Source organism: Budorcas taxicolor, chromosome 15, assembly GCF_023091745.1.
Source record: "Budorcas taxicolor isolate Tak-1 chromosome 15, Takin1.1, whole genome shotgun sequence".
NCBI lineage: Eukaryota > Metazoa > Chordata > Mammalia > Artiodactyla > Bovidae > Budorcas > Budorcas taxicolor.
The window spans coordinates 962,495-986,423 of NC_068924.1; the positions used below are offsets into that span (position 1 = coordinate 962,495).

Sequence of the window (23,929 nt, forward strand, 5' to 3'; positions counted from 1 at the left end):
ATTCCATGGTTATTATGTCACAGACTATATTAAAAAGTCAGTTTTATTTTTCAAAAAAAGGCCCAATGTTGGATGTAACCAGTTAAATGTAAAACCACTGAGCCAAATCAACTGTATAAAAGACAAATTTAGACTAATTTATGGAAGACCCATTTTCATAAGTTTATTGTAAATACTGCCACTAATACTATTAATAACAACAGCAATCACTGATTGGATTCTTATCAAGTGCTATGTTCAGTAATGGATATGCATAGTTCAGTTAACCCTTTTAATTACTCTGGGAAGTTAGTACTACTCCTCAGTGGGAGGACAGAGTGAATAGGTTATATTTACTTAGTTGAAATCTTAGAAGAATAAGAACAGAATAGAGGTAGTATCTGAAGGGATAACGGCAAAGGATTACTAGAAGTGATAAAACACACCAATTCACAGTTCCATGAAGCTGAATAAATTCTAAGCAGGATAAAAAAAGAATTGAACATCTAGATTCATCATAGTGAAAGTGGGGACCACCAAAGACAGCTAGCTGGAGGAAAATTGTACTACTTTAAAAGAAAAGCAACAAGATACACTAACAGCTGATTTCTTAACAAGACCAGTAGAAACATGAAGACTCAGTTTGAGTGATTAATTCTGTCCATTGGTGTCAGGGAAATCTTCACATAAAACAATAAAGCCTGGACTTTTTTGATGGTCCAGTAGTTAAGAATTTGCCTGCCAATGCAGGGGATGCAGGTTTCATCCCTGATCCAGGAAGATCCCACATGCCATGAAGCAACTAAACCCATGCACCACAATTACTGAGCCTACAAGCCCTAGAGCCTGTCCTCTGCAACAAGAAAAGCTACCTCAAGAAGTCTGCTCACTGCAACTGAAAAAGCCAGTGCATGGCAATGAAGCCCCAGTGCAGCCAAAAGTAAAAAATTAATTTAAAAAACGAGCAAACAAACAAAAAACTGAACAAAGTCATGATAAAAAAAACTCAGTTTGGGCTCAGGTAAAGGCAGGTAATTTACAATGTCTATGCCTCTGTGTTGCACATTAACCAAATTTTGGTGGCTTAACAAGGAAGTGGTCATATTTTATTCTTGTTCCTTTCCTAACTCCCTCTTTTTTTCAATAGCTCTCTCTCTCTTTTTTAACATTAACATTTCACAAAAGCCTACTATGTGCCAGCCTTTGGGGAGTGGGGAGGACACCCTATCATCTGGCTTGCAGGATCGTACTTCCCCAACCATGGATTGAACCTGGGCCCTCAGGAGAGTCCTAACCAGTGGACCGCCAGCAAATTCCCAGGTTTTTTGCTTTTAATCTTCAGAATAATCCAATTTGGCAAGATTAGTCCCAATTTACATGTGAACAGACTAGGAGAGTGAGTGACTTATCTAAAGTCACAGAACTTTTCATATGTTGAACTCAGCCCAGATTCTTTATAGTGCTTTTTTTTTTTTCACTTCCTTTCCCCTTCTCTGCTTTTTAGACCTGCTAAGAATGTCTCAATATCTTTCTAGATGCCATTTTCTAAATGGCAACAAAGACAATATACTTATGAAGTCAAATAGATTTCAGCTGGCTCTATGAAAATATTGAATAATTCTTGAATAAAAACATAGCAGCAGAACTTCTGATAAGAAGGTTCTTTAAGAATCATTTAATAGATCTGATGTCATTATCTTTTCTCCAAAGTCATCCGTCATCCAAAAAATACTGAAAAACTTCCTCTGATGGACTCACAGGTCATTTCCTTCTGAGGTGGCTTACTCCATGTTTGGGTTGATTAACAGGCTATTTTGTATAATGTAAAGACTAATGAGAACCAATTAGCTCAATCAACCAATTAGCTCAAGCTCTAATTTTATCTCGCTCTGGAAACTAGTATACTGCTTAACTACTTGTCCTGAAGGCCAGAGAATGTGGGGGATCAATTCAAGCTCCAGAATTTACCAGCTGTGAGACCTTAGATAAACTGCCTATCTTTTCAAAGCCTTGGTTCTCTTTTCTGTAAAACAGAGAAAATGTAAGTACCGACCCTACTGAGCAGATGCTAAAGAGTCTGCCTGCAAAGCAGGAGACCCGGGTTTGATCACTAAGTCAGGAAGATCCCCTGGAGAAATGGCTACCCACTCCAGTATTCTTGCCTGGGAAATCTCATGGACAGAAGAATCTGGTGAGCTATATAAATAGGCCATGGGGTAGCAAACAGTCAGACATGACTGAGCAACTAACACTTCCACTTTCCACTGAGCTGTTGACAGGCATCCAGTAATTGTCTCATAAATATTAGTAATTATAGTTGCAAACAATTAGCAATTGTCTCATAAATTAGTACTATCAGTGGTTTTATCAACCTAAGGCAAAACATTTAGTTCAATTCCCTCGTCTATAAAAGAGGGAGTACGTCAAATTGTTTTTAAGCCTTCCAGTCTCAAGCAGAGACATTACTTTGCCGACTAAGGTCCGTCTAGTCAAGGCTATGATTTTTCCTGTGGTCATGTATGGAGGTGAGAGTTGGACTGTGAAGAAGGCTGAGCGCCGAAGAATTGATGCTTTTGAACTGTGGTGTTGGAGAAGACTCTGAGATTCCCTTGGACTGCAAGGAGATCCAACCAGTCCATTCTGAAGGAGATCAACCCTGGGATTTCTTTGGAAGGAATGATGCTAAAGCTGAAGCTCCAGTACTTTGGCCACCTCATGTGAAGAGTTGACTCACTGGAAAAGACTCTGATGGTGGGAGGGATTGGGGGCAGGAGGAGAAGGGGGCAACAGACGATGAGATGGCTGGATGGCATCACGGACTCGATGGACGTGAGTCTGAGTGAACTCCGGGAGTTGGTGATGGACAGGGAGGCCTGGCATGCTGCGATTCATGGGGTCGCGAAGAGTCGGACACGACTGAGCGACTGAACTGAACTGAAACTTAAATCTGTGTGTGATTAGCTTTTCCTATCTGTCATCACTGGGGAGCAGTTCTTAACCTAGAGCCCATGGATGGGCTTCTAGGGGATCCTTGAACCCTATGAAATGGAATATAATTGTATGAGTACTTATTTAAAGACAGGATATGTAGCTTGCAGAATCTATAACTTAAAACAGATTTAAAACCACTGTCTTTAGGACTGTGCAAATCACATCTATTCAATCTTTGACATGATAGAACTTCATTAATGTAAAGATTTCAATTTTTCCCAGGTTAGCTATCCCAAGTTCCTTCTAAGAGATTTTTTTATATTATATGGTTTCTCTTCTGAATGATCATATAAAGCTGATATCCTTCTTGAAATATGGTTCCAAAGATGAGCACAGTATTCTTGACATGATACATCCAATCAGCTCAGAGAGAGAACATCCTTGCTGTAGAGAGGCACTGCTTTTATAAATACTGCTTTAGGCACTGAGAGGGTAACAGACAGGAAGGCTAGGGGTCTCCAAATGGAGGAAATAGGCTGCAAGTGTCAGACGATTTTATCTCTCTTAAGCAGCAGGAGGAAACAAACTACAAGTATCAGATTTTTTTCCTTCTCTATACAAAATTAAAAGGTTTCTTTTAAAATTCTGTGTTGCCATGACGACACTTGGTTCCACCTGAACTTAACTTTTCTCAAACCTTGAGCTAACCAATGTGTTTTTCTTATGGAAATACTTTTCTTAAGCTATGTTAATGAACTATGTCTTTCTTCAAGTCAGTTCCTTAAGAGACTCAGAACTGATAATGGCCCAACGAACCAGTATGTTTTACTCATACAACTGTTCTCCTAATCTATGTTAATGAAACTATGTATTTGCTTGGAAACCTGCCTTTCTTCAAGATTCATGTCAATGGCTTTATGGCCCAGGATGACTCACCTTGTGCCAATGTTATGTCAAAATGCATGCTGTGAGTTTTGAGATATTTCCTTTCTCCCGACTAGCAGCTTGCTAGTAGCTATATAACATCCAGCTAAAGGCTAGCAGGGAGGCACTCTTTCCTCCCACTTCTGATGGCTATGTCCATAAGCCTTCTCTATCTCTTTTATACTTTAATAAAACTTTATCACACAAAATCTGAGTGATTGAGCCTTGTCACTGGCCCCAGATTGAATTTCTCTCCTCCAAAGAGCAAGAATCCTGGTGTCTTTCATGGCTCAGCAACAGCATTTCAGGCACCATAAACTGAAACAGTTAGATCAACCTTTGCACAACCTTAGTGACCTAAGTCTTTCTTACTTGGTTTCCTGCTAATATCACATACTTCTCAGAACTCTCTCTGTGTAGCCATCCTCTTGGACATATATACAGCATGTATTTACCCTTTATAAATTTCATCTTGTAGATTTAATCCAACTCTCCAATCTGTCAAAAATTAATCTCTAATAATAAGAATATAAATACAAGACATATATACTCTCAATTGAAAGGAGAAAAAAAATCACCTATTTTAACATATATTTTCACAAATCTGACTTATAATTTCTGCTGATCTCATAAACTATAATATTAAAAATAGTTTATTAAATTTTTATGCATTATCTAAACAGTTTATTAAAAATTGGTTCCCTTAGTTTGACGCTAGCTTTCAGACACAACACATATACAAAATCAATGCATAGAATTCTGACTGTAGTTTCCCTTGAATGCAGCTCACATGACTATATTAACAGTAGAGATGGACAAAAGCAGCATGAGAAAAGCAAGTTAACAGTACGTTAAGAAGCAGTTCCTTGTCTCTTAATCACTATTGATACACTGACCAACTGCCTTTTCTATGTCTCAGTGATCCCTCTATTAAAGGGAAATCATCAGATCTAATATCAGATATTATAAAAAATTACATGTTAGAGCTCACCTTCTTCAATAGCTCCCCTGAATGGCAAAGGTCTTTTAAATTAATATAATTTATCCTGTGATTCCAATAACTCTTTTGACTCCCCAGTGACGACAACACAAACCAGTAAGACTTATTCATGGGGTTTCCTGGGTCTTCTTGCATTGGAATTTATAAATAACTGCAAAATGATCACTTGTAGTCTATACTCACCATCTATAATAGACATATTTCTAGACGTTGATGCAGTGGCCTTTGAACCTCTGCCTTGAGTAGAAATCTCCAGACTAGTGCCTGCAGTTAGAATATTGAGCAGTTAATATACAGTCAGTAGCTAAAGTTTTCTTTAAAAAAAAAAATAAAATCAAAATGAAATCTTTAAAAAGTTATCTCAAAACAGTTTATGTGTAAAATGCCAAATATATATATATATATATATATATATATATATATGAAGAAACATCTAGAGTCTGATCAGTCAATTTTCTAAGACTATACTTAGGCCACATCTGGTTCATATTATTCCATTTAAAATATAAAGAAAATATTTATAAATGCAAGGGTAATAAAATAATCATCAATAGAATATGGAGACTTTTCTCCTTGGAGATTTTTAACTAAAGTACTACCCATTTTAACCAGTTTAAAATTCCTATAGGTAAATATTTAATAAAAATAATTTTTAAATATTACTAGGGATTTTTATACTTCATTAGGAAGTCACTGGGTGAAAGCTTTTATTATTTGGACTATTCAATGACGAAAGTGTCACATTAAACACAATGATGGTAATTAATGTTAACTAACATTAAGAAATCAAACTGTTTGAGGGCAGTTTTTCTTTGTAAACAAATTTTATAAAGCCACTTCATGATAATGTGGGCATTTGTATCTTATGACACTAACAAAAATAATTTTTATCATCTGGAGTTTTATTCCTACTGTCAGTGGGCCTTAGCTAATCATTTTCCTTAAGTGTTTCATTCACTATTACTTTGTATATGTGACAGTAAATGTATTGATTAAATACACCCAATGTGTAAGAAAAACTGTGAAACTTTTTTCTTTTCTTTTTTTTTGGCTGTGCAGTGAGACTTGAGGGACCTTAATTCCCTGACTAGGGATTGAACCCACACCCTTAGCAGTGAAAGCTCAAGTCCTAACCACGGGATCTTCAGGAAAATCGCCAAACACAGTGAAATTCTTTTAAAAAATAGGAGAGTAGGTATTAAACTCTTTTATTATGTAAAAAATACATATATATTAAAAACTTTATGTCATGTGGCTATTCAATATTTAAGTGAAATGTGTATGTCAGAACTACATTAAAGCCTGTCTCAGCACATTATAAAGATAAATTTTTGAAGGACTGTGTAACTCAATTCTGCCAATGGGAACACAATTCTGAATTTTCTGAACAACTGCCAAGTGTGAATGTGTAGGGAAAACAGTACTCGGGGCTAACCTCTTCCTCTCTGTGACCCCCTTCTCGACACTGAATTCTGCCCTCTTCCTCCTCTTTGGCCTCTTCCTCGGCCTCTTCCTTTGTTGGCTGCCGCTATGTTGCTATCGTCAGAGTCATCAGCCATCTGTTCTGCCAAATCTATACTCATAAGGTCTTCAGCAGTCAAGGCGGAAGCAGCATCCTCTGACTGAGATCTGAGGGCTCTGGCCCTACTCATGGCCTGACAGGGATGAATAAGAGGAAAGCACATGTTACTGGACAATGCAGCATCCTCCCAACTCATTAATCTGGTCACTGTGGTGAACATCTCATATTGCCAAACTGTCTAAACTATTATTTTTCACGAATTATGCTGTTATTGTTGTTGTTCAATCGCTCAGTTGTGTCCAACTCTGCAACCCCATGGGCTGCAACGTGCCAGGCTTCTCTGTCCTTCACTATCTCCCAGAGTTCACTCAAACTCAGGTTGATTGAATCAGTGATGCCATCCAACCATCTCATCCTCTGCCGCCCCCTTTTCCTCAGTCACACTAAAAAATGCAATACAAAAGAAGCCTTCTCCACCAGCAATCAAATTCAATGCCTGTGATTTGCCAGATCGATTTGCAATACTACCTATTAAAGGAAAACTTTTAAAAGGTATACTAAGGAGAATAAAATTTCACAAAATCAGAAGGTTCAGAACTGGGAGGAATGGCAATTCTGGCAGGAGTTAGCAATCAACCCTAATTCAACAGGCTTCCCAGGTGGTGCCAGTGGTAAAGAACCTGCCTGCCAATGCAGGAGACATAAGAGACGAGTTCAATCCCTGGGTTGGGATGATCCCCTGGAGGAGGGCCTGACAACCTCCTCTTGTCAGGAAAACAAGAGGAGAAAATCCCAAGAACAGAGGTACCTGGTGGGTTACAGTCCATAGAGTTGCAAAGAGTTGGACATGATGGAACCGACTTAGTACATGTGCATGCATACCTAATTCAACACCACCATTTGTAAGAGACTGTCATCATCTGAACTTCTCTATACAATGGGCTATTGATAAATAATAATAAGAAAAAACCTCACAAAAAATAGCTTCTATTTCTGAGTGATGACATTTTAGGGTGCTTTTCTTTTCTTCATTATTATTGAATATTACAAATTTGCTACAATATACATTTTTTAACATATGACTTTTATAATCAGAAAGACAAAAGCAATAATTTCTTACAAATATATATAAAAAGAGTTAAGTAGAACAAAACAACTGAAAGCCTGGAAAAGGATAAAAACCTTTAGGATCAAGATTTTAATTTCATAAATTTTAATTTAGAAAGAAACTGTCTAAAAAAAACCAGTTTGAGACTTAATCAACTATCCTGAATAACTCTGAAGTGACTATAGATTTCCTGATTAAAAACAAAAAGAGAAATGCTGCTCTGATCTCTTCCTTTAATCTATCAAAATGTAACAAGAAGAACAAAAATTTTTTTAAATGTTTTCAATGAAATTAGAAAAATGCTCTACCCACAAAACACAAAGCCTAGGAGGAAGAGTTAATGGGTAGGAGAGTGAATAGCTGGCCTGGCTAAGGGAGAAGGTTGAAGAGTTTCAGACAGTGTAGAGAGCTCCAAAATTGATCTATCCCTCCCAAGAGACCATGACAACAGTCTCTCTTGCTTAGAATGACAAGTTCTGGGTCAAAAAACAGGCAGCTATGGACAGACAGGGCTAAATGAGGAGATGAGAACAAAGCAGGCAGGGCAGAAGCAGGAGTGAAGTGGTGGTGGGAGGGAACCAAGCTTCACGATGAGGCACTTGCTGGAGTGGAACAGCTAACTCACTACCAGCACTCAACACGGCATTACAACTCAAAAAGAAAAAACTCCAGGGAATACAACAAAAAACATAAAGAAAAAACTGTAAAGATTTCAATTCATCTTTCTTGTCCCAGATAAAGTATGGCCAATCCTCATAATTTTCACATCCCATATATGCAAATTCACCTACTTGCCAAAATGTTTTTGTAAGCCCCAAACAATACTCCTGATGTTTTTGTGGTCATTTATGGGCATGTGCAGAGTGGTGAAAATTTTTAATTGCCCGAAACACACATTCCCAGGTGATGTCAAACAATGTGACACTCAGCCTTCTGGTTTCAGCTCTCATACTTGTAAATGAGTGTCCTTTTTGGAACACATGTAATGCCATGTTGTTCACAATTTTGTGCTTTTGGATGGTGATTTTACTTTTAAAATGGCCCCCCTGTTGTACTGCTGAAGTATTGTTTACTGTCCCTAAGTGCAGGAAGCTAAGACATACCATGTGTAGGAAATACACTTGTCAGATAAGCGTCATTCAGGCATGAGTTATAGGGCTATTGGCCACAAGTTCAATGTTAACGAATCAATGACATATACTGAATAAGGTGTCCTCAAACAGAAACACACACGGAAAAGGTACTGCATTAATCAGTTAGCAAAGATTTTGTAACCAGTGGCTGGCAAGAGCCTATTCTTGTATATCTTCTTGAAGCAGTAAGTTAAATATTCACTCAGTGTTTGTACTGACTTTACAGAATAAAACTACCATAAATAACAGTACATTAAAAAATGTACTAAAGACCTAAATTACATACTAAGGTAGATGTAACTGATACATGTTGAACACTGTACTCTGAAAATAAATACTATACTTCTTTTCAAGACCCCATGAAATGGTTCAACTAATATACAATGGGATGCTAAGAAAAAGATCAATTCTAAATAGAAAAAAAGAATATCATACTTTCTCATTACAGTGCAATAAAATTAAAAAATAAAATACCCTGACTTCAAATTGCAAAATAAAACAAAAGTACAGAATATCTAGAAAATTATAATAAAAATACTGAATATCAGAACAGATGAAACTACTTTAAAATGAATTGTTAAAATTAAAGCAAAGAAATGAGAATGGAGGGGGAAAAAAAGATCTAAGGAAAATTAAAAGAATTATGACAAAGCACTCTGCTCAATTCTAAGTAATTTGGAAAATAAATGACCTCAACTAAACCAAGACAGTCTCAACAGACTAATTAACAAACAACATTTTGAGAAAATTATTAAAAGATCTACACTCCAGAAAATGACCACAACCAGAGTTTCACAGGTAAATTCTACCAAAACTTCAAAGAACAGATGATTCCATGGCTATTTCGATAGCATTAAGAAAGAAAGCTGGCCAATTTCTTTTTATAAAGCCAGCATAGCATGGTACCGAAAACTGACAAGACTGCATGCACAGGAGAAAAATTACAGTATCTTACTCATGAATATCAAAGCAAACAAAAGGAATCCAGGGGCACACTGAAAGACCAGTACACCCATTACCAGGGGGTTCCTAAACTGATTCTAAGGATGTTTCAATAACAGAATAGAAAATAACATAATTCACCATATTAACAGAACACAGGAGGAAGAACCCCACAAGCATATCTTCACAGATGCCAAAAAAGGTTTTGATTCATTACCTATTCCAGACTTAAACAAACAAAAAACCCTCAGGAACAAAAGGAGACCTCTCTTACATGACAAAAACCCCTAACTCTGCTACACAAACACTCGCTTTCACCTGAGTGCTCTTATAAATCAATTAGAGAAAGGCCAATGACCTAGGCAAAAAAAAAAAAATACTCTATGTAAAGAACATGACAAAGTGTTTCATATAATGTGACTTATAAAAACTGTTCAGACTTACTAGTAATAAAAAAAGTATGAATTAAAAACAACAGTAAGAAATAATTTTTCACCACTTAGATTTGTAAAGCTCATACAGCAATTCCATGTTTAACCTTCTGAGGAATCATCATACTGTTTTTCACAGTAGCTTTTATCTTCCCACTAGCAATGCACGGGCAACCCACTCCAGTACTCTTGCCTGGAAAACCCAATGGACAGAGGAGCCTGATGGGCTGCAGTCCATGGGGTCGCTAAGAGTCGGACACGACTGAGCGACTTCTTTCACTTTTCACTTTCATGCACTGGAGAAGGAAATAGCAACCTACTCCAGTGTTCTTGCCTGGAGAATCCCAGGGACAGGGGAGCCTGGTGGGCTGCCATCTATGGGGTCACACAGAGTCGGACACGACTGAAGCGACTTAGCAGCAGCAGCAGCAGCAATGCACAGGGGTTCCCATTTCTCCATTTTCTTGCCATTATTTGTTACCTTCTAATTTCTTGGAGAACAGCCATTCAAAGGGATACAAAGTGTATCCAATGGTTTTGATCACAATTCCCTAGTGTTTAGTGATATTGAGCATATTTTCTGTGCTTAGTGGTTAAATGTATCTCTTCTTTAAAGAAATATCTAGGCAAGCCCTCTGTCCATTTTTAAAACAGGTTGTTTCGTTGAATTTTAGAGCTCTATATATTCTGGTTATTAATCCTTTATCAGATATATGATTTGCAAATATTTTCTCTCATCCTACTGGCTGCCTCTTCACTCCATTAATAGCACTTGGTATTACAGCTTAAAAAAAGATATCAATCCTGAATCAAATTCAGATAGAACATAAAGATATCAGAGGCCAGTCCAACTATGAACTTTGGATAAGACTAAGAACAGTTTCTACATTTTTAAAGGGCTGTTAAAAAAAAAAAGTGACATATACCACAGATGGCCAGCAAAGCCTAAAATATTTACTACTGATATTTGGCTTTACTTAAATAGGAACCTAAATTGAAGAAAATACTTGAGAGTTTTTCTATGTGAACAACACATTAAAGCATTTTTTTAATCTCTAAAGGAAAAACTAATGCTTTTGTTTGTCTGTTTAAGTAATTTAAGTAAGATACTGGGATTCATGTTCTGAGCTAAATAATTCTACAAAGCTGTGAATTACACCTTGGGAAAGCCTCGAACTTCATTAGTCAAGTTCTAGATAGTATCAGTTCAGTTCAGTTTGGTGTCACTCAGTCGTGTCCAACTCTTTGTGACCCCATGGATTACAGCACACCAGACTTTACTGTCCATCACCAACTCCCAGAGTTTACTCAAATTCATGTCGACTGAGTCAGTGATGCCATCCAACCATCTCATCCTCTGTCGTCCCCTTCTCCTTCCACCTTCAATTTTTCCCAGCATCACGGTCTTTTCAAATGAACCAGTTCTTCACATCAGGTGGCCAAATATTGGAGTTTCACCTTTTGCATCAGTCCTTCCAATCAATATTCAGGACTGATTTCCTTTGAAATAGACTGGTTGAATCTTCTTGCAGTCCACAGGACTCTCTCTCAAGAGTCTTCTCCAACACCACAGTTCAAAAGCATCAATTCTTTGGTGCTCAGTTTTCTTTATATTCCAACTCTCACGTCCATACACGACTACTGGAAAAACTATAGCTTTGATGCGACAGATCTTTCTTGGCAAAGTAATATCTGCTTTTTAATATGCTGTCTAGGTTGGTCATAGCTTTTAATGACCAAGCGTCTTTTTAATTTCATGGCTGCAGTCACCACCTGCAGTGATTCTGGAGCACCCCAAAAATAAAGTCAGTCACTGTTTCTATTGTTTCTCCATCTATTTGCAATGAAGTGATGGAACCAGATGCCATGATCTTAGTTTTCTGGATACTGAGTTTTAAGCCAACTTTTTTACTCTCCTCTTTCACTTTCATCAAGAGGCTCTTTAGTTCTTCTTCGCTTTCTGCCATAAGGGTGGTATCATCTGCATATCTGAGGTTAGTGATATTTCTCCTGGCAATCTTGATTCCAGCTTGTGTTTCATCCAGTCTAGCATTTCTCATGATGTACTCTGCATATAAGTTAAATCAGCAGGTGACAGTATACAGCCTTGATGTACTCCTTTCCCAATTTAGAACTAGGCTGTTGTTCCATGTCCAGTTCTGTTGCTCCTTGACCTGCATACAGATTTCTCAGGAGTCAGGTAAGGTGGTCTGGTATTCCCATCTCTTTAAGAATTTTCCACAGTTTGTTGTGATCCACACAGTCAAAGGTATTGGCGTCGTGAATAAAGCAAAAGTAGATGTTTTGCTGGAACTCTCTTGCTTTTTCGATGATCCAACGGATGTTGGTAATTTGATCTTTGGTTCCTCTGCCTTTCCTACATCCAGCTTGCATATCTCAAAGTTCACAGTTCACATACTGTTGAAGTCCAGCTTGGAGAACTTTGAGCACTACTTTGAAGCGTGTCAGATGAGTGCAATTGTGCAGCAGTTATAACATTCTTTGGCATTTCCTTTCTCTGGGATTGGAATGAAAACTGACCTTTTCCAGTCCTGTGGCCACTGCTAGTTTTCCAAATTTGCTGGCATATTGAGTGCAGCACTTTCACAGCATTAACTTTTAGGATTTAAATTAGCTCAGCTGGAATTCCATCACCTCCACTAGCTTTGATCATAGTGATGCTTCCTAAGGCCCAGTTGACTTCACATTCCAGGATGTCTGGCTCTTGGTGAGTGATCACACCATCATGGTTGTCTCGGTCATGAAGATATTTTTTATACAGTGCTTCTGTGTATTCTTGCCACCTTGTCTTAATATCTTCTGCTTCTGTTAGGTCCATACCATTTCTGTCCTTAATTGTGCCCATCTTTGCACAACATGTTCCCTTGGTATCTCTATTTTCCTGAAGTGATCTCTAGTCTTTCCCATTCTATTGTTTTCCTGTATTTCTTTGCAGTGATCACTGAGGAAGGCTTTCTTATCTCTTCTTGATATTCTTTGGAACTCTGCACTCAAATGGGTATATCTTTCCTTTTTTCCTTGGCTTTTGGCCTCTCTTCTTTTCTCAGCTATTTGTAAGACCTCCTCAGACAGCCATTTTGCCTTTTTGCATTTCTTTTTCTTGGAGATGGTCTTGATCACTGCCTCCTGTACAATGTCACAAACCATCCATAGTTCTTCAGGCACTCTATCAGATCTAATCCCCTGAATCTTTGTCACTTCCACTGTATAATCCTAAGGGATTTAATTGAGGTCATACCTCAATGGTCTAGTACTTTCTTCAATTTAAGTCTGAATTTGGCAATAAGATCTGAGCCACAATCAGATCCTGGTCTTGTTTTTGCTGACTGTATAGAGCTTCTACATCTTTGGCTGTAAAGAATATAATCAATCTGATTTCAGTATTGACCATCTGGTGAAGTTCATGTGTAGAGACATCTGCTATGTTGTTGGAAGTGGGTGTTTGCTATGACAAGTGAGTTCTTGTGGCCAAACTCTGTTAGCCTTTGACCTGCTTCAATCTGTACTCCAAGGCTAAACTTGCCTGTTTCTCCAGGTATCTCTTGACTTCCTACTTTTGCATTCCAGTCCCTTAACATGAAAACGACATCTTTTTTGGGTGTTAGATATTACAGATCTTGTATATTTTCATAGAACCAGTCAACTTCAGCTTCTTCAGCATTACTGATCAGGGCACAGACTTGGATTACTGTGTTATTGAATGGCTTAGCTTGGAAACAAACAGATATCATTCTGTCATTTTTGAGACTGCACCCAAGTACTTCATTTCAGACTCTTATGGACTATAAGGGATACTCCATTTCTTCTAACAGATTCTTGCCCACAGTAGTAGATATAATGGTCACCTGAATTAAATTCACCCATTCCAGTCCATTTTAGTGCACCGATTCCTAAAATGTTGATGTTCACTCTTCTCGTCTCGTTTGACCACTTCTAGTTTACCTTGATTCATGAACCTAACATTCCAGGTTCCCATGCAATATTCTTCTTTACAGCACCAGAGTTTACTTCTATCACCAGTCACATCCATAACTGGGTGTTATTTTTGCTTTGGCTCCGTCTCTTCATTCTTTTTGGAGTTACTTCTCCACTCTTTTCCAATAACATATTGGGCACCTGCGGACCTGGGAAGTACATCTTTCAGTGTCAGATCTTTGTTCCTTTCATACTTTTCATGGGATTCTCAAGGGAAGAACGCTGAAGTGGTTTGCCATGCCATTCTCCAGTGGACCACGTTTTGTCAGAACTCTCAACCATAACCCATCTATCTTGAGTGGCCCTATACAGAGTGGCTTATAGTTTCATTGAGTTAGACAAGGCTGTGGTCCTTGTGAGCAATTCCAGCTCTTTCCAATTCACCACCTGTCAGCTGCTGCTGCTTCTGCTAAGTTGCTTCAGTTGTGTCCGACTCAGTGTGACACCGTAGACAGCAGCCCACCAGGCTCCCCTGTCCCTGGGATTCTCCAGGCAAGAGTACACCTGTCAGCTACAGTTCTGAAATATTTAGGGAACGAAAATGGACTAATGGGACAGTTGTATGAATTCAGTGAGGATGAAACTTCTGGTCATAAGGATTAAATTTTTCTTTCTGCATATCTCTGTCTCATGTACTAAACTGAGACTCTGTGGGGGACCCAGGCCATCTTTTTCATGTTTATATTCCTAATAAAAAACACAATGGCTACCCATAATAGGTACTATAGAAAATGCTGAAGGAAAGCAATCAAAAGTCCAAAATAAATAATTGATAAAATAATTTTTAAGTACTGGACAGCAATCATCCAACACTTACAGCAATTAAAAAATAGGAAAATATATGTTAATTTGAATTTCAATCATGGATTCACCAAGTACCAGACAGAGGCCCAAAGTTTAAGTTAACAGTTGCTAACCTCAAATTCCTAATCTACAAAGAGATGGAAAAGACAGTGATGAGGGCAATCAAGCAAATTTCAACAGTTTAGAAAGACCAGTGGACACTGTGTATTTACCTTTAATGACACTGCTAACCAAAACACTAAATTTCTTCTTTTTTTGCTGCAAACAATATCAGCTGGGGTAAGGTTTTACCTTATATTGATAAGATGCTCTAATAGCAGTTGGGAATTATTTTGACTAATAAGAACTCTTCAAACTATTATTCCTGCCCCCTGCTCTCCCACTCCATACACGTATCAACAATTAGTTCAGTTTTCAACAATAGCAGAAGGTTAAAATGAGAATATCAGCAACCAGAATATTTGTAGGTTGAACTGGAATAAGTCAAAGGCAGCTGTCATCAGCAACCCCTACTCAGTCCCACCCACCAAACCAAGATCCTGTAGACTGACTAAGTAAAGTAAAGTCGCTCAGTCGTGTCCGACTCTTTGCGACCCCATGGACACCAGGCTCCTCTGTCCATGGGATTTTCTAGGCAAGAGTACAGGAGTGGGTTGCCTTTTCCTTCTCCAGGGAACTTCCCGACCCAGGGATCGAACCTAGGCCTACCCGCATTGTAGACAGACGCTTTACCGTCTGAGCCACCAGGGAAGTCTGCCTGACTAAGTAAACCTACTAGTTATTCTGATTTAACAAGCTGACACATATGCAAAGGAATTAACAGCAAAATTACCTCTCGAACTTCATCATCTTCTTCATTCGTATTCTTTTGTCGGCTTTCTCTGAAACGACGTACCTGGATTGTAACAGAAAAATTCACAAATACGTTACAAACATGTCTGTTATGTAAATACAAAACTGCTTAACAGATGCTTTTCATTTCAACATAAAACTTGGAAATTCAAGTATAGTTTTGTTTCACAAAAGATTAAAGAAGTCATATTTTCCCAGTGCCGCGGCTAAGTCGCTTCAGTCGTGTCTGACTCTATGTGACCCCACAGACGGCAGCCCACCAGGCTCCAGGCATCCCTGGGATTCTTCTCCAGGCAAGAACACTGGAGTGGGTTGCCATTTCCTTCTCCAATGCATTAAAGTGAAAAGTGAAAGTGAAGTCACTCAGTCGTGTCTGACTCCATGGGCTGCAGCCTACCAGGCTCTTCCATCCATGGGATTTTCCAGGCAAGGGAACTGGAGTGGGCTGCCATTGCCTCCTCCAGTGACTTACATTAAAAATTCAGAAATGTACTCTAAGAAAAATTGGCCATAAACAAAATTACATTACCTGCTGCCAAAATGGCCCCTGTCATTGAAAAACAGCCAGTCAGACTACAGAGGAAGAACCTGCAATGTCCTATGGGTGTTATATTTCAGTAAAATAGCTAAGAACAAAAACCTCTCTTTTAACAGGTTTGAGTTATTACACTACACAAATTATCCTTAGGCTCCTGGCTGTAATCATCCAGGAGGCTCTCTAAATAGTGTGCCAAATGGGTGGGCCCTTGAAAATCTATTTTGTTAACAGTCAACCACTGAAAGTTTAATGATTGCAAATCCTGGTCCTGGTGCCACAAAGGATACAGAGCTTCCTTTGTTACCAGTTGCTGCTCACAAAGCTCTTACAATTTAGTTATGCAGCTGGAGACATGCTCCATTTATTTAATAATTTACTCAGCACATATTTACAAGCCACTAAGTACCAGGTACTACTGTAGGAGTGGAGAATACAACAATGAACAAGAGTCAGAAAGTCTGCCCTTAAGGAGCTTATAATCACTGTGTGCGTGTGTCTGTGTTAGAAAATCAGAAACAAAATAAGCTATATTGTATTTTAGAAAGTGTATGGGATGGTGTAGTTGGAATCAGCTATGGCACCCCACTCCAGTACTCTTGCCTGGAAAATCCCATGGATGGAGGAGCTTGCTAGGCTGCAGTCCATGGGGTCGCAAAGAGTTGGACATGACTGACTGACTTCACTTTCATGCACTGGAGAAGGAAATGGCAACCCACTACAGTGTTCTTGCCTGGAGAATCCCAGGGATGGGGGAGCCTGGTGGGCTGCCGTCTATGGGGTTGCAGAGAGTCAGACACGACTGAAGTGACTTAGCAGCAGACTGGGAAAACTCTGTCCTTACCTCTGAGGAGCCTCTGGCATTCCCAGTGTCAATGTACTGATGGTTTCCTACCTGGATGAGCAGTTAGCATGGCTTATGTGACCAGAGGAGCATAAAAAAAACCCTGTCAACTTCTGCACATATCTTGCTATGCATCCAGTCCTGGGTGCACGGTGTGCATGTAAGGAGAGGAGGAGTGGATGCCTGGCATTTCCCAGACCCCTAATGCCTGCCTATACTCCTCCCTCTTGCCAAACTATACCAGCTGCCTTTAAATAAAAACCTTGAGTATGCTCAGTGGAGTCTTAGGAGTCCTTTCAAGTATGTGAACCTGTGAAATTTTTGCAAAAGGTGTTTACATGCTCCCAGAGAAATAATGCAGGAAGAGGGACAGGGAGTGCCAAGGAGAGGCTACAGGTGATCATCAAAGGCCTCACTGAGAAGGTAATAAAGTGATAAAGTGGCAAGGATTTTAAAATGTAGGGAATGAACTTCACAAGTACCTGGGGGAAATCATTCCAATCAAAAGAATACATGCAAAGGTACCAGGGCAGAAACACTGTATGTTTAAAACAGCAAGGAGGATGCTGGGCTTGAGCAGACAAGTGGCTGAAGAAGTTACAGAAATCAGATCCAGTAAGGCCTTGGGAACAACTGTAAGGGGTTTTTCTTCTCCGGCCGGAGTGACTTCATCTGAATTACTTTAGGACCACCAACAGCGGAACTGAGGATAGAACGGTAGAGGACAAGAAACACTGGCAGAACAGGGAGACCAGTTTGGAGGCCACAGGAGCAACTAAGGTGAGAAACGGCCATGCCTTAGACCATTGATAGTGATGGAGGTGGTGAGAAACATTCACATTCTGTCACAAACAGTACAGATTCTGAAGGTAGAGTTAAAGGATTTCCAGGCAGGATACAAGTGACAGAAGAGAGGAATCAAGGATGACTTCAAGGTTGATCGCCTGAGCAAATGAAAGAATGGTGCTTCCACTAGAACCTTACAGGTAGACTAGGGGCTAAGGATCAGTGTCTCAGATTGGGAATGCTGGAAGCTGAGAAGGTCTCCTGAACACCTGAGTGGGAACATTCAGCAGGCTCTTGACTACAGAAGACTTGAGCTGACAGAAGAGTTCTGTGCTAGTCTTTTGAAAAGTCATCACCAAACTGATGCTGGTATTTAAAGCCAGGAAGTTGGATGAGAATACAAAAGGAATGTGTAGATAAAGAAGGGGTCAAAGGACTGAATTCTGGAGACTCCAACGTAGGCGGGTTAGACAGGTGAGAGGAATCAATAGAGATTGAGACTGAGAAGACACAGATAATGAGGTAGGAAGACAACCAGAAGAGTGTGGAGCCCTAAAAGCCAATGGAAAAAAGGCATTTAAGAAGTGGTCAAGTGAGATTTAAGATGGAGAATGGACAGTGAATTTAGCACTGGAGGTCACTGGTACTTTGACCAGAGTAAATTCACTAGAAAGATGGGGTCAAAACCCCAGAATGAATAGGTTTAAGAGAAAAATGAAGGCAAAGATTCTGAGCAGCAAATATAGAAAAAAATTCTGCTGTGAAAAATGAACAAAGAAGCAGAGTAAGAGCTAAAGGGAAATAAGATCTAGGCACCAGAGTTTTGTTAAATAGCAGCATGTATGTTATGATTCAGTAAAAGGGGGAAAATATAGGAAAAATAATTGTTTTTTAAAAGATGCCATAGCATGTAATAGTATTCCAGGTAGCATATGATATACCAAAAGCACTGAGTCATTCACAGATGAGAAATGAGAATCAAGGAAAAAATACAGAGCAGGCATCATGTGCCAGTATACTGAGGACTTACATGTATTCCTTTAATCCTCACAACTTTGATGGTAGTTCTATTATCCCTGTTTCATAGATGAGGCAGAGATATTAAAATAGCCCACTGACAGTTCCATAGCAAGTAAGGTTATCCAGTGTGCAGTCCATACACTTAGCCCCCATGCTATACACACACAGACACACACACACACACTCTCTCTCTGTCAAAAGTCATGATGTCACTCCAGGTGTAGATGGTCCTTTTAGAGGGTAGAGTATGAGGAGGGGGACTTGTTTCATTTATTTATTTTTTTTAGAGTAGCTTGGGTTCACAACAAAATTAAAAGGAAGTTACCTAGATTTCCCATACACCCTATCCCACACATGCACAGCCTCCTCTATTAATATCAACATCCCCCACCAGAACTGTTCAGCTGACACTCCACACTCCATACTCTGTATCACCCAAACTCCAGAATTTAAAGGCTCACTCTTGGTGCTGTGCATTCTATGAGGCTGGACAAATGTATATGTATCCATGTATAATCCACCACTTTAGTATGATACAGCGTAGTTTCTCTGTTCTAAAAAACCTCTGTGAATCTATTCATCCTCTCACCCCACCCCCACCCAACCACATCTTTTTACCAAGTCCATAGTTTTACCTTTTCCAGAATGTTACACAGTAAGAAGTCATGTTCAGTACATCAAGTTACTTTTTCAGATTGGCTTCATTCACTTGGTAATATTCATTTAAGGTTCCTCCATGTCTTTTAAATGCTTGATAGGTCATTTCATTTTAATACAGAATAACACTTCCTTGTCTAGATGTTTCACAGTTCACTTATTCATTTCCCTACTGAAGTATATCTTGGTTGCTTCCAAATTTTGGCAGTTATGAATAAAACTGCTATAAATACCATGTGCAGGGTTTTGTTTGGACATAAGTCTTCACCTCTGTTGGGTAAATAAATACCAAGGAGCATGATTGCTGAAGAGCACGGGAAGAGTGTGTTTACTTTTATAAGAAACTGCCCGACTGTCTTCCAAAGTGAGTATATCATTCTGCATTCCCACTAGCAACGTAAGAAGAGTTCCTGTTGCCCTATGTCCTCACCAGCATTTGGTGCTGTTGGTGTTCAGGAGTTAGGCCATTCCGATAAGTGTGTAGTAGCTTCATTTCCCTAATGACATGAGATGTGGAGCATCTTTTCATATGCTCACTTGCCAATGGTCTATCTTGGTCTGTCTAGGTCTCTGGTCCATTTTTTAACTGGATTTTTAATATTTTCTTATTGTTGAATTTTAAGAGATTTTTGCATATTTTAGATAATAATCCCTCATCAGATGTTTCTTTTGCAACTATTTTCTCCCAGTCTGTGGCTTGTCTTCTCATTCTTTTCAGTCTTTTGTAGAGGAAAAGTTTTAAATTCTAATGCAGTCTAGATTTTCAATTACTTCTTTAATGAATCATGCTTTTGCTGCTGAATCCAGAAGTCATTACCATACACAAGGTCATCTAGGTTCTCTTACATTATCTCCTGGGAGTTTCATACCTTTGCATTTTACATTTAGTGGGGGATGGTCATATTATATTTATGACACTTAACTGAGAAATCTACCCATGCTAAAAATTTATAAACCTAACACATCCAGAATCACAGAGTAAGGGGTTTTAAAGTGTGAATTATCTGCCTTCCCTGTAAAAGTACCTGACATTTAATATTACTGGTTGTATACTAGCTGACATCATTAAGCTTTAAAAGAATTATGTAAATAATTAAAAGCACAAAAATACAAGTCAAGTGGAATGAGTTTTAAAAATAATACTTTGTTCTTCTGCTTAGAGGGAATTTGGAAAACACAGGAAATGATCCCTTATAATCCTACTACTTGAAATAACCACTGATAACATCTGGAATATTTTCTTCCACTTTTTCACATACACACATAGATATACTCACATAGAAAATAAAAATAATTGGGATCACACTGTGTATAATCTTACTTCTTTGGAACTCTTTTCCCACTTAACACTGAAAATACTTTTCCATGTTCTTAAAATATAATTTTTAATAGCTGCACAGTATTCTATGGCCTTCCCAGGTGGCACCAGTGGTAAAGAACCCACCTGCCAATGCAGGAGACTCAAGAGACATGGGCTCAATTCCTGGATAGGGAAGATCCCCTGGAGGTGAGCATGGTAACACCCACTCCACTATTCTTGCCTGGAGTATCCCATGGACAGAGGAGCCTGGAGAGTCCTAGTCCACAGGGTTGCAAAGAATCCGACACAACTGAAATAACGTAGCACATACATAGTATTCTATAGTATCTATGTGCCAACATTTATTTTACCAAAATATTTCTGATTTCTCCCCTGCAGGTAACACTGAGATAAATTACATCTCATTCAAATCTCTGTCTCATTACTGTCTTAAGGAAATTTCCTAGGGCTGAATTAAAGGGCAAATCTTAAGCCTCTTGACATACACTGCCAAAATGCTTTATAGTACAGCTGTTCAAACTCAATACTCTACCAGCAGGGTACTAAATATCTTTAACAAATCATTGCTACTTTGACAAATAAAAAATTAATTTGAGTTTCTCTGATTATCATAGGTTAAATACCATTTTCATATGCTTATTAGCCATTGGTATTTCTTCTGTGAACCACCTATTCAGGTCCTCTGTTCATTATTTTACTGAAATGTTTAGTAATCTTCTTAAGATTCATAAGAGCCTTTTAACATTATATTAAGAATATTAACCTCTTATTCTGCCCACATACAAGTATGTTTTCCATGTCAGTACTATGTCAAAAAATTTTGTTTTTTTGACAATCTGACATGCAAACATTCAAAATTTTCATGTAGTCAAATCTAAAGAGTTTTTCCTCTGCTTTTATGCTTACAGGAACTGCATTTTCTAAGTGAAATTCAAAATCTCAATCAAAACTTACTAAAAAATTGAAGTAGACATTTTCGCCCTATGAGGTTCATTTTAAAGCACTTAACATTCACTAGGTATCAATCATTTTTGAGACTGTATTCTAGACACTTATTAGACATTTTATAATTTAATCCTCATTTTGTGATCTCAATTTTATAGATGAGGAAACTGAACAAATCACAGAAGTAGTGATTTCCCAGAAAGAAATGCAGAGCAACTCTTAAGGAAAGACTATCTAAATACTAGATTTTTCACCCAACATTATTCACCTCTTCATCGATCTTATCTTCTAGTGCATCAATATGACGTTCTTTAAGAAATCGCTGTGTTTTTTCCAACTGATATTTCACTAATTCCTCTATGGCATCTTTTTCTTCCTTGTCCACAAATTCTTGTACTGCTTCACCCATTCCCCTTTCTGTTAGAAGTGAGAGCTGTACGTTCTGTAAGAGACAGAAAATAGTATTTTCTGATGCAGAAAACAGTATTTTCCCTACAAAACAATTCTATATGAGTAAGGAAAAATACAGAATCAAGGAAAAAGACAAAAAAGTTATCTAGTTACTGGAGGAAAAATGAAGCAAAGCAAAAGAAAACAAAGGACAGTAATTAAGCCTAGAAATATTACGGGCCAACAACAGCAAAGTATAAACAAGAAACAGGAGTAGAGTTCAGGGCTTATGAAAACAGAGAGGCCTGAGTGGGACGGAGTGCAGAAATGGGAGCTGATTGATGATCAGATTAGGTTGACCAGCGTGGAAGGCAGAACTGTTTGCTGTTTAGTCATTCAGTTGTGTCTGACTCTTTGTGACCTCATGGACTGTAGCCCATCAGACTCCTCTGTCCATGGGATTTCCCAGGAAAGAATACTGGAGTGGGCTGCCATTTCCTTCTCCAGGGCAGAATAGTGGCCCCCCTAAAGATGTCCACATCCTAACCTCTGGGACCCATGAATATGTTACATAGCAAAGGAGAATTGAGGTTACAACCAGAATTAAGATTGCTATCAGCTGGATACAGAACAGAGACGAGCAGGGACTATCTGGGTGGGCTCAGTATAATCACAAGCATCCTTCATAGCAGAAGTGGGACACAGAAGGGAGTCAGAGAGATGTATCTGGGGAAAGACAGCAAGGCAGAAACATCGTTGTTTGCTTTGAAGATGGAAGAAGGGGCCTTGAGCCAAGTAAGGCAGGAACGGTTAGAAGCTGGAGAAGCTGAGAAAATGAATTCTACTCTACAGCTTCCAAAAAGGAACACAGCCCTGCTAATACCTCAATTTTAGTCCACGGAGAAGAGTGAATTTCTGACCTACAAGATTGTTAAAATAATAAATTTACATTGTTTTAAACCACTAAGTTTACATTGTTTTAAACCACTAAATTTATTTCAGCAGCAACAGGAAGATAACATAACCAGAGGATCTCAAAATGGCATATACTTATGATAATAATAGTAGCATCACCATCCTGTGGCTATATAATAAAGCAATTCTGAAATTACATCCTGATGCAAGAAAATTAAATCCCGGATTCAAACTTATGTAGCAGAGGTAAAAAGAAAGGATAACAACAATAATACACAATAACTGCGGTGTTAATATCTAACATTAATTAAGCAGTTATTTTTCTTGATATATAATAACTATAAATGAGTGTAACTGATTATCACCCTACTTACTTCATGAAAACATTCTGAGGATTCATTTTGTTTAAACTGTCAATTATACATATCCTAAATTGAAATCTGTTATTATAAGATCACCACTAATTCAAATGGAGAACTGTAATTAAGAAATTACCTTCTCTGCAGTTTGAAAATACTGTTTTACAAGGTCTTCAACCCTTAGTGTTGTTCCTTCTGAGGGTTTTGAGATGAATTTGCCAAAGTTGATCTCTTCTCCTAGAAAAAACACATCCATGAGGAGAAAAAATAACAGTTTCTATTTTAATGTTGAGGCCTTCCTGGTGGCTCAGTGGTAAGGAATCCACCTGCCATTTCAGGAGACGTGGGTCCAATCCCTGGGTCAGGAAGATCCCCTGGAGAAGGAAATGGCAACCCACTCCCTATTCTTGCCTGGAAAAATCCCACGGATAGACTGTAATCCATGGCAGACTACAGTCCATAAACACAACTAAGCGCACACAGACACCTTAATGTTAAAGTACCCAAATTCAACGCACGTTCCTGTCAGTAGAGG

General features: G+C 38.6%; 1 protein-coding gene across 1 annotated transcript in view; it reads right to left on the reverse strand.

Annotated features, from left to right (window-relative positions):
• The window catches only part of MRE11 (MRE11 homolog, double strand break repair nuclease), a 76,642-nt gene that overhangs the window by 14,772 nt on the left and 37,941 nt on the right, over positions 1-23,929 (reverse strand). Inside the window, exons 12-16 of the mRNA XM_052652594.1 lie at positions 23,531-23,631; positions 21,999-22,172; positions 15,603-15,665; positions 6,270-6,489; positions 5,018-5,098 (exon numbers count right to left, since the gene is read on the reverse strand). Of these exons, the coding sequence (XP_052508554.1) occupies positions 5,018-5,098; positions 6,270-6,489; positions 15,603-15,665; positions 21,999-22,172; positions 23,531-23,631 (639 nt within the window). The remainder of the gene's footprint in view (positions 1-5,017; positions 5,099-6,269; positions 6,490-15,602; positions 15,666-21,998; positions 22,173-23,530; positions 23,632-23,929) is intronic.